This window comes from Arachis ipaensis, chromosome B05, assembly GCF_000816755.2.
Source record: "Arachis ipaensis cultivar K30076 chromosome B05, Araip1.1, whole genome shotgun sequence".
Classification (NCBI taxonomy): Eukaryota; Viridiplantae; Streptophyta; class Magnoliopsida; order Fabales; family Fabaceae; genus Arachis; species Arachis ipaensis.
This window is the reverse complement of record NC_029789.2, coordinates 147,203,651-147,215,896: the sequence shown is the minus strand read 5'-3', so window position 1 is coordinate 147,215,896 and position 12,246 is coordinate 147,203,651. Positions and strand designations below refer to the sequence as shown.

Here is a 12,246-nt window from a genome sequence, read left to right as displayed (position 1 = left end):
GGGCAGATTTAACCTAAAGCCGACCCGTCCTGTCCCGCCCAAGAACTCGCCCCGTTAAAAACCCTCTTCGGTGCGGGAACGCGAATAATTACCCGCCCCGAGTGGATAAAGATAAAGTGAGTACTCACAAGTTCGGGTAGTGTTGCCACCCCTGTATCAGCAACCACCATGAGCGTCAGCCACTGCTGATTTCTTGGATGATCCGCGAACCATCACAGCCATCGTTGATTCTCGTCGCACCTCCTATGGCCGTGGTCGCGACTCCCTCTTCCAGTACAGATTGCGGCACTATCACACCCTCCAAGTAGTGCCCTGCTGCGTTTGCAATGGGCACACGGTGAATGTCAGCTACTCTAAGCATGGATACCTGCCAGACTGTTCTCGTCACCTTGGTTGACCACGGTTCCATGAACGCACTTCTGTTTCTACGAATTTGGCTACCTCTGCGCCTTTGCTCGCTCATTCTGCTTCAACAACGCCATATCAAGCTTCTCCTTCACATGCCCTGGCTCATAGTGAAAGGAAACCCCAACTTTAGTCTTCAGATTTAATTTTGGGCCTCTTACCAGCCCAATCTTAATCTCTCAAAATGTAAAGGCAAATATGTAGTCGGGTCCAGAGGTACCGTGCGAAAAAAAAAAAAGGCAAATATGTAGTTTCAACTTCTAATGGTCATAATTCTTCCAATCCAACTGGGCCTTTACAAAGCCTAAGTTTTTTTTTAACAAACATATTTTTTTAGCATTTGGATTATTGATTCTAGTGTTATAGATTATATCATACAATTTTTACCATTTTTAATTTTTTATGATGTTTTTTATCTACTTTACTTTAATTTTAATACTATCTTTATTTCTAAACTCACTTCATCATTTAATTATGAACTCATATTTTTAATTTTTTTTGCAAAATATAGGCCAATAATTTGAAGATGATTGATTTAAGTAGAATGAGGTATAGGTTATACATTCTTGACAAATTCTTCACCAAGAATAATCTGCCTATTTTACATTCTATAAATACCATCAATTCATCACCTATTACCCACACAAATCTACGCATTTTTGTTTATGACATCTTTTTAAAAAAATACTTATTTTTTTTTTACATAGATAATATCTCTTTATTTTTCTATACCATGATAAAGCATGTGATATTTATCATCTTTCCAAACAAAAATAATTTCATTTTCTCCCAATTTTAATAAAACAATTGTAAATTTTGATTTATCACATTTTAATATTTAAAGACTATTTCGTCAATTTTCTGTTCATAATCACAAATATTTGTTTTTATTATTATTGATAATTTTATTAGATTTACATAAATTATTTTATTAAAATTAAAAGAAAAAATTTAAAATTATGTAAAGAAAAAATCAGTCCTATGTACAAAATTCTATCCAGCATCAATAATACAATTCCACTAATTTCTACTTGCAAACTATATTGTCAAATTTACAATAATTTATAAAGAAAAAGTTTGGTAACTAAATTTAGGGAACCAAAATCAACCAAAACCTTCTATTTTTAGTTTTATTTAATAAGATAAGCAAAATTTAATTACTATTCTTTGACGCGCTTATTTGTTTTATTGCACTTTTTATTATATATAAAAGCATGAATGGCATGTATTAAATAGCATATTATAAGCACATATCTTATAATATTTAAATTAATTTATTATTTAATTAACAAATTTACTCATAACATCCATAAGTTCATACACATAACATCCATAGTTAGGTAGGATACATATAACATCCAAAATTTTATATTAATAACATCTATAATTTCATACTCATAACATTCATAATTTCATATATATAATATCCATAATTAACAAATTTTTACAATTAATATTACTAAATTTTAAATTATGTGTCTTGTTATTTTAAATTATCTTATATGTTAGAATTATAAATGCATGTAATAATAATGAGGGAGAAATTTTTGGAATTTGATTCACATTAAATTTAAAATTAATTTTTAGTATAATTAAATGAGGAAAGATAATTAATTATAGAAAAAAAATTAATTGTGTCAATTAAATTAGGAGAGTGATTTACACTCTTTTATAAACACAAATGTTATTAATCATATATCTTTATTTATTATCTATAATATTTTGGCTACGTAGCATTACCCAATTTATAATTACAATCAAAAGGCACAAAGCCAAGCCAACTTACAACAAATTTTTCTTATTCTTGTTTATATTTTAATTGTTATAATTATTATTTTTTTGTTGTCTAGTGATGTTGCTTCTTTATTTTTCTTTGAATTTGGGCACATTCATTTTTGTGGTGCATGTAAGAACGTGCGATTCGAAAAGATTCGAGCATTTTTTACAGATGTAATTGAAGGTTGAATGATACTGATGAGCATGTTGTTCCAATGCCAATTTGGTAGGGAAGCTTTTGTTGGCACAATGGCAGCAATTGTAACTCGGGGCGTTGGGGCTTGAAGATCATCATCAGAGTCAGACATGAATGGTTGGAGAGAAAATTTGGAGTTAAATTTTAATTTGGCCTCTAAAATTTGGCTTGATATTCAGAATCACCTTCACAATTTTGTTGGTCCAATTAGAACTTCCAAATTTATAATTATAGCTCCAACTTGTCCCTGCGATCATCTTCGCCACCGAAATATTGATATAGGGCAATTGCATGATACGGTGAACACTACTTAAACATTAATTTTGCGCGCAAACCCTTTAGAAACCACGTTGTGTAAGGGTTTTCGTGAAAGATGCTTTGGAGCAATACTCAAATGCTTTGGAGCAAACCCACTCCACTTTTAACCATGTATGGGAAAATGTGCTCCAACCAGTTTGAAACACATGCGTCTGCAGTTACAGCACAAGAATGAGGTGACTTCTAAGTTAACATTTTTTTTCTTTCTATTTTTAGGTAATTTGCACAAGAACAATTTTTTTTGCATTAGTCGTCCATTATCCATTTTTTGGATAATGAGAACTCAGATGCAGTTAATTTTATGTGAATTTGATAGTTTATTATCGTAAAATCATTTGATAGGTTTGACTAAATCGTTATCTAACGACTCTCAATTATTAACTTCACATAAACTAACTGCATCTGAGTTTCTACTATCCGAAAAATGGATAAAACAGCTAACACTTTGACCCAAAAATGATTAAGATTTTTTTTTAATGAATGACATTATCAAAATAGGAGTGATATTATTATAATATAAATTCATACAAAATATAATTAAAAAAAACATGTAATTTTGAATGTGTTGTTGTTGTCTTCGTCTTGAATCATATTTATTTATAAAGAAAAAGTATAGGTAGACAATGAAAATATTAAACAATATGTTCAATTTACTAGGTGTGCGGATGATTATTCTAATATTAAGATTTAAGTTAGTAATTTAGAGTGTAGTGTGTTATACTTGAATTCGGCCAATTTTAGAGTCCGTTGTTCATGTTGTTCAAGAAAATTATTGATTACCTAGTATAACCTATATCTAAATCATAAAAAATAACTAATATTTTTATTGACGGTATGAATAGTCGTCCAAAAAATTAAATATGATAATATAATTATATAAAATATTTTATACTGTGAGTATATAAAAAATAAATTGTATCAATGCATTAAAATTAAACTTTTTTAAAGATTTGAGAGGTTTAATACGTAAGTTCATGGGACTTATGATGGTATAACACTGCAACCCCTTATTTGATATTGCATAAATGACTCGCATAATCTACTATTAACATACACCAAATGAATTTTATTTAGATACAAAACATGAGAGCTTCTATATCAGTAAGGGTTGAATCTCTCACTTTAGAATTCTTCGAGAAAGTTTGAAATTAATATACTTTCATACAGGAATATCTTTAATTCTTGATGCTTCATATCCTGAAGTATTTTAGTGGAGAGACATCGTCATCTAGCTTTGTGGAATTGTGGTATACGCCAGTTTAATCAAGTCCTGCATTTTTATTTCCTTATAAATTGGAGGACTCTCTTCTGTCACCAACTCTTTTACTGGTCCATACATTCTTGGACATTCATCCTGAACATGTTGTCTCAGAGAACATGAAACCAAAACTAGTGGACCTACTTTCTGTGCAAGAACTCCGTGCTTGGCGCTCATAAACTTGTCATTTGTGATCAGCTGTAATCAGTACTAAGACATTAATAGGTCAATTGAAGAACTTAAATGTTTGTTTAATTTTGTAGAAAATTATATACAAAGGTATATAGTAACGTAGTAATACACAATTGGATATACAATATAAATCACTACAAAAAACATTGATGAATTTATTATAATCACCTGCATCGTATCACCAAGATTAATGATGAAAGAACCAGAAATAGGAGTGACATCAATCCACTGGTTCTTGTAGAAGAACAGTTACAAAACCTACATCTGTATGAGCACTTAACCCCCAAGTGAGTTCAGGCTCAGGGCAAGGAGGGTAATAATGTCCAAGCATGAAAATCCCTTTAGCTCAATCTATGTCCTTAAGGTAACTGCATTCTAGGCCTAATGACTCCAAAAGCGATTCTAATTTCTAACAGAGTCAGTGCCAGTTTCTTGACATGATCTAAGTACTTAATTGTTATGTCTCTTCAAACATATCAAATCAAATCATCTAACAGTTTTCAATTATCAACTTTATATGATGACAAAATACATGTAAGTCTCTACCAAATCAACAACTAGGCTGGAGTTTTAGTCTTTATGGCTGTCATGAACGAATATCTTTGGTAACTTGGTCAAACCAGCATCAACAAGACCCTTCACACCTGCTTTTGTTTCATCAAGAAGCTTTAATTCCTTGTTCCTATCATAACCTCCATCTTCATGATCTGCTTCCATCATGTTTCCTCTGTTTTCAATAAAATTTCTTTATTCAATTAAGAACTTAATTCATAGTATCTGAAACCTTGCATGTAATGTTATTTTCTCTGCCTTGCTTGCCTTAATGTTATCAATTATTGGAAGTCAGCTTTGATAATTGCAACATTTATAATATAATCAAACATTGAAACTCGAAAGTTTATAAAGTTTGTAAAGATTGAATATTTTATTGCAACACAAAAATAGTTTTGGAAGAAGATAAAAAAAAAAACACAAGAAAAAGTTGCGCCATCAATTTGGGAGTAATATTATCATTTTTCTAATAACTTAATAACTAATAATTTTTCTAGTTAAGTTACAAAAATTCACAACTAATAATTTTTTATATCATTACAATATTTTTTTTCTAATAACTTAATAACACTCAAACAAACTCTTAATATCTCGGGGTCATGAGATTTATAATAGTACAACCACACTTATTAGATGCCACGCCATTTTTAGAGTCCAAATTATACTCCAATCAATTTTAGGATTCTTATTTGATATTCCATAAATAACATCATCTAGTTTAACATACACCAAATGAATTTTGAAGGGACTTTTATTTATCGGAAATATTTGGTAACCAAAGAAAATCAGCCAAAATCAGTCATAACTTGCCTTATTTAGCATTCATTAATTGTTACGACAATTAATGAATACTAAATAAGGCAAGTTCTGGCTGTTTTTTTTTTTTTTTTTTTTCCTTCGCCTTTGTCATTTGTGATTAGCTGTAATCAGTGTTGCGACATTAAATAAGTCACTTGAACAACTTAACTATTTGTTTGATGGAATATTATATAACAGTAATACATGATTAGTTAGGTATTTGCTTAAAATAGAAATTAAATTCGATATAAAATATAAAGATTAAAGTACGTTTTTCTAATGTTTAATTTTTTTATTTTTAATATGAGTTTTTTATTTATATCAAAATTACTTTTATACATTTTTAATTTTGTCTCTAAAATTTTAAACAGAATTAACGTTCAGAATAATTTTAACATAAATAAAAATATTAAGAACAAAACAAAATAATTTTTAAGAGGAATGCTAGGGGTCAGCAACTTTTGTGATTTGTAGCCATCAAATAGCCATCAATGATGGTTTTAATGGTGTGAGATTAGTGTAAGATTTCATCCAATGGCTCACTTTTATTTGCTGGTTACATGCTGGCCAGAATTTAACAAAATTGCTGACCCTAAATTTTTTCATATAAATATTAGAGATAAAAAATATATTTTACTTTTAATATAAATCCTGACACAACTAATGATAAAATTATGATCACCTGCATCATGTCACCCACGTTAATGATGAAAGCACCAGGAAAGGGAGTGATATCAAACCATTGATTTTCATGAAAGACTTGAAGTCCACCAACTTGGTCTTGTAGAAGAATAGTTACAAACCCCAAATCCGTATGAGAACTTAACCCCCAAGTGAGTTCAGGCTGAGGGCAAGGAGGGTAATAATTTCCAACCATGAAAATCCCTTCAGCACAATCTATGTCCTTGAGATAATTGCCTTCTAGGCCTAATGCCTCCGAAAGTAATTCTAACAGCGTGAGTGCCAGTTTTTTAAGATGATTTAAGTACTCAATTATTACATCCCTGCAAACAAATGAATCTCACACGTCAAGGAAATAAATAATTTTAACATTTTTGGTTTGTGATTTTAGTTTTCAAATTTTATTTTCTCTTTTTTATTTTTATTTTTTCTTATACAAAATTTTAAATAATGAAAATATAAAAAATAAAATAGAAAGGTAATTAGTTCCTTCTAAATAAAAATAAAATTCATCACCTTATTTAAAGAAAAGAAATAGTTATTACCTAAGTTAAATTAATAGATAAAAATTCATATACAGTTATTTTTATAAAAAATAAATAGTAAAAAACATATTGAATTAGTAGGTTAAGAACTAGTCCATTTTAAATAAGAATTTTATTTAAAGGTTTGCAGCCGATCAATAGTTATTGCATACATAAGACGAGATTTAAACTTTTTGACATTTAAAAACGAACGAGTAAATTAACCACTGACTAATCCAAATTAGTGAGTGTATACCAAACTAAACCAAGCTAGAGTTCTACTCACCTGCAAATAGAAGGGAGTTGGTGAGGGTCAAGGGGTCCTGGTGCCAATAAACAATAGAGGGTGTCCCTCCAATTAACCTCTGAAGTAGAAAAATTGAAGTTGGTGTTGTAGAACACTCTCTTTGTAATATCACGTGAATAGAATTCTCTCTTCACCTCAGCATCTTGCTCATGAAATTTACGCACCCCATGCTCATGAAATTTACGCACCCCATCAAGCATTTCATCCAAAACACTCTGTGGAATTTCATGGTTGACCACTTGAAAGAACCCCCATTTTTCACCTGCATCTTTGACTTTCTGAACGATCTCATGGCGTGAATTACCTTCTTCGTGTAGTGATCCCAAATCAATAACTGGAATACTAACATTGGTAGCAGAAGAGGAAGAAGAAGGAGAAGAAACGTTGACTTTATGGTTATCATGAACGAATATTTTTGGTAACTTAGTCAAACCAGCATCAACAAGACCCTTCACACCTGCTTTTGTTTCATCAAGAAGCTTTAATTCCTTGTTCCTATCATAACCTCCATCTTCATGATCTGCTTCCACCATGTTTCACTCTGTTTTCAATAAAATTTCTTTATTCAACTAAGAACTTAATTCATGGTATCATATCATAACAAGAGTCGTGTTCTACTTGATTTTCTTCTGCATCAGTAGCCATCATGTTCTTCAATTCCACTCTCTTTCTGATAACAGCACATTGCGCTATCCATAAAAACATGTGGTTAGTTTCTTTTTTAATTTCCTCAACCTTATCTCTCTAATGTCATTCTCTGCTTCTCTGGAAGTCTTTTTTGACGCCGGAATTTAGTACTATTTTAAATTAAACTTATCGAGTTTATGAACTTAAGTTGCCATAAGGGAAAAAAAAAGGGGTGAAAATTTGTAAAAACTATAATCAAATTAATTAATAGTTGTAAATAAAATATACAAAAATTAGATATCTATTTAAATATAAAATTATTATTTTTCAACAATATGAGTAATGCAAAATAATCGTCCGTGCAGTATGATCAATTGAAGTTTCTATACCCAACTTTTTTCCAATGTCATAAAAATTTCAACAACCACTATCATTTAATTGTTTCAAAAATGCCACCTTTTTTTTTTTAATCAAAAAGCTCAACACAACAAGTGGAGCAACATAGTGAACAAATTGGAAACACCAGGTAAAGGCATAAACTATTTAATAAAACTACATGATACCCCTTGTCATCTTCGGCATTGCCATCAACAACAGAAGGGATCCATACCTAGCCACTCCTTGAAGTTCATTAACGACTGGTGAATAATATTGTCAACCCCTTTTCTTTTATTTTGAAAGATCCTCATATTCCTTTCAAGCCAAATATTCCAGATTATAGCACAGAAGGATACCATCCACCTTTTGCGCTCCTGCTTACTATTTGGTAACTCAGTCCAACTCTGAAAATGTTTTTTTAGCGTCCCTGAGCATGACCATTGCCTTCCAACAAAAGATAGCCATGCACACCAAACCTACCAAGAAAAATCACAAGCAAGAAACAAGTGGTGACCAAATTCAACACCGTTATTACACAACACACAGACCACATCTTTTTGGTTAACCACTCCCAACTGACTCAGCCTCTCCTTTGTATTGACCCTCCCAGTCAAGACAAACCAGATAAACAATTCAACTCTTGGTGGGACTAGACCCTTTCATACAGTCCTAGTAAAGCTAAAACTCGCTATATCCTCCGGAAGCAATTCCACCTGCAATTCCTATACAAAGGAGTTAGTAGAAAATACACCCTGTTTATCAAACTTCCACACCACTCTATCCTCTCTGTCATATACAAGATTAACCAGTCTTAATGTTTCATGCAACTGGTTCAGTAGGTCCAACTCCCATTGGAATAACTCACGCCTCCATTAGAAATTCCACCTCCACTCTAACCCGTCCCAGAACCCACAATCCCCTATGACGGATCCTTTTTGGTTTGAAACTGAGAAGAGTCTCAAAAAAGTATCTTTCAGTGGCCCACCATGCAACCAAACATCATCCCAGAATCTCGTTCCTCTCCCATCACCAATTTTCATAGACAACCCATTAATTATCTTCTGTCTTACTCGATGATCCTTGAACTGAAATACCACCTTTTTAGGGAGTGGATATTGATATTTATTTTTAGACAATGAGTTATTTATTTTACTAGGTGTATAGATGGTTATTCTAATATTAAAATTTAAGTTAATAATTTAAAGATGTAATGTATTTTTATTTTATTGATGATTATTTATATGGGTTAATACTCAAATTAGTCCCTGAAAGATCACCCGATCTTCATTTTCGTCCCCGAATATTTTTTTTAATCAAATTAATCCCCGAAAGATTTAAATGGAAACCACGTTCGTCCTTCCGTTAGGTCACTGACGTCGCCGTTAGAAACTGCTGACGTGGAGTGTGACTTGGCTGCCCACCCTAACACCTGGCATGGTGTGTGTATTGCTGACCAGATATGTTTAGTGTGTTGCATCAATTTGGTCCCCAAGTGTGAGATTAAAAACCCTAATTCCCAACCTTCGAAGAACACGGTTCCCTTGATTGAGCGTTGTCGCAGACCCAGGTGTTGTGCTTGCGGGAGGAAGTTGGTCTCGGCGCCATGATGGGAAGCGGAAGTGGAGGGGCCGGTCGTGGGTTTCCATCGCCGTCACAGAGTAGTTATACATCGAGCTCGTCCATGCGAAGAAGAAGACAAAACCATGAAGAAACCTGTTTCTGCGGTTTGAAAACCTTGATTAAGAAATCAGGGACATCAAAGAACCCAGACCGGTTGTTCCATACCTGTGCAAGATATCGGGTGAGTTTAATTTTGTATGAATCATAGCATGATGTTGGCTTCTACTCTTGTTCTGGGCTTTACACTGTTGTTCAATTTTTCCAGAAAGGGAACCATTGCAATTTTTTTAAATGGGTGGAAGAAAATGAAGATGTAGCTGTTGCAGAGGGTTCCAGGGGTGTCCCAGAAATGGAAGGAGAACTGGACATTGACTATGAAGATTGGAAGATTAAGTTAGCATGGAAAATAGGTAGTTTAGAAGCAGAAGTTAGAGCACACAGAATGTTATTGTGCTTCATGTTCACTATTGTGATGCTAGTCATCTTAGTAGGAGTGTTAGTTTGCATCTCAGATATGTACAAGTAGGGCTGGTTTTGTTGTTTCCAGTACCCTAGCTAAAGTATTCTAATATGAAACTAGAGTTTATCAATGGAAATTTGGTTTTTGGATAACCTGTGGTGAAAAGATAAAATGTAAAGAAGCAAATGGCAAACCAGACACATAACAAGATAATAAAGTTTCTTAAATTTCTTAATATGAAGTTTCATAACAAAAGGTAGTAGAATTCCTAAAAGTGATTCAACAGAAACACTTCATACCAAGGCATAACATGCACCCAAAATAGAGTCATTACAAAACATTGATGCTAGATATTGTTTAACAGAAACATAAACATGTCTTTCTTAGTCTAAAGCCTAGAACAAAAAAAAAAAAAGGTTGCATATGTTTAGATGGATGTGCTTCAGATGGCGTCGTCTTTCTTCCTAGGCCGTTTGAACCCTGGAGTCGGGATGAAGGTCATAAAACTTGCAAGCTTCTTGGTTGTGGCAGCACTAGATCCTCTAATTGTTCCAACAGAAATTGGAGCTTTTGCTGTTGGGGGAGCAGGTTGGGGAGAGGCAGCTCTTTTCCCTTTTCCCTTACAAACTTGAAGCTTTGGTGGTCTTCCCCTCATTTTAGCCTGCATGACATGGTAAACACCAAACTGAGAAACTAAACAGGGACATCCCTCTATTTTACATACAGCCCTCACTCTCACATTATCATTTTTAATGAAATTGATATTCCTACCCCATTGTATGGTATAATCTCTAGTGGCATTCATGAAGTGTTGTTTAGACTTAAAGATCATGCTAACCTCAAGCTTCAGAGTTCCAAATTTTGCCTTTTCATTGTATGGTGGATAAACAGTAGGCTCCTCCTCATCAGAGTCCAGGACCTTATCCATATCTTCCGAGTGCCAGGAGTCACAGTCGGATTCAGTCTGAAAAACGTTTCACTATCCCCTCAAAACGCAAGCGTTTCATTGCGATATGCTGGAGTGACCAAACGGCGTCGTTTGGTTGGGGTGGGCAGCCAAGTCACACTCCACGTCAGCAATTTCTAACGGCGACGTCAGTGACCTAACGGAAGGACGAACGTGGTTTACATTTAAATCTTTCGAGGATTAATTTGATTAAAAAAAACATTCGGGGACGAAAATGAAGATCAGGTGATCTTTCAGGGACTAATTTGAGTATTAACTCTTATTTATATTGTTCAAAAAAATCATTAATTACCTAGCATAACCTGTTAACTTTTCTTCCTTTTTCACGTCCAATAACTTTGATCTTCTAGCGCCACCCATCTATGATTGTGCACATTGTCCTAACAAGAGCTTTCCCGATTATGCCCAACAATCCCATTCCACTCTCGACTGTGTCTCTGAAAAGTTTTCCAACCGATTCAAAATGCATGCATCGCATTTACAGCCAAAAAATGCTATAATTTTTTAGGCTTTATTTTCTGAAAGATTTAAACATCGTAATTAATTTTTTATTCTACATTTTTTTATTTGTCAAATTTATTTCTTTTTAAAAAAATAATTTTGAATATACCATAAAAATAATGGGATATATTAAATGGTATACATGACAAGTAGAAAAAAAATAAAAAGACTCGAACCCGCCCCTCTTAAGTGAAGATGGAAAAACTATGTCATTTGAATTATAATTGATTGGCCTCGATACTCATTTTGCAATTAGAAATTTGTTAATTTTTTGCATCTCCCCTTCCTACTACTAATGAGCCCTGCTTGATTACTTCTGCTCACATTTGACTTGATGGGTGCCATTGATTAGCATCTACATTGAAATTTACTATGCAATTTAGTTGGATTTTTCTTTTGCGCCACTATTGGTTCTTCTTGATCTGTTTGTGTTAGCATAATTCTTGTTGTATAAATGCAAGTTGTCCTTAACTTCATAGTTTACAGGGATTGATTGGTCTTCTCCAGTCACCTGTAAGAGGAGCTGAGAAGTATGGTCTCCCCGGTGTCCTCTCAGGTAAATTGAATTGAATTTTAGAGCAACTTGAAGAATGCCTTGTGATAATTTTTTCGTGAGATGTGATATTACTTTTCTCCTGACTACTGACTACTTTTCTATTTCATATTTATTTACTGCAGGAGTTGCT

At 33.1% G+C, this 12,246-nt stretch overlaps 2 protein-coding genes across 2 annotated transcripts; one reads left to right on the top strand and one right to left on the bottom strand.

Annotated features, from left to right (window-relative positions):
* On the bottom strand, nucleotides 3,820-7,950 carry LOC107644844 (deacetoxyvindoline 4-hydroxylase). The gene is made up of 3 exons (XM_016348781.2): nucleotides 6,987-7,950; nucleotides 6,178-6,499; nucleotides 3,820-4,151 (listed from the first exon to the last, which is right to left on the bottom strand). Exons 1-3 carry the CDS (start codon nucleotides 7,538-7,540, stop codon nucleotides 3,924-3,926), a joined length of 1,104 nt encoding a protein of 367 aa, XP_016204267.1. The 5' UTR covers nucleotides 7,541-7,950; the 3' UTR covers nucleotides 3,820-3,923.
* Nucleotides 9,361-10,774, top strand: LOC110271662 (DNA topoisomerase 3-alpha-like). Its single transcript, XM_021122687.1, has 2 exons — nucleotides 9,361-9,813; nucleotides 9,898-10,774. The coding sequence occupies exons 1-2, from the start codon at nucleotides 9,616-9,618 to the stop codon at nucleotides 10,156-10,158; spliced, it is 459 nt and encodes a 152-aa protein (XP_020978346.1). The 5' UTR covers nucleotides 9,361-9,615; the 3' UTR covers nucleotides 10,159-10,774.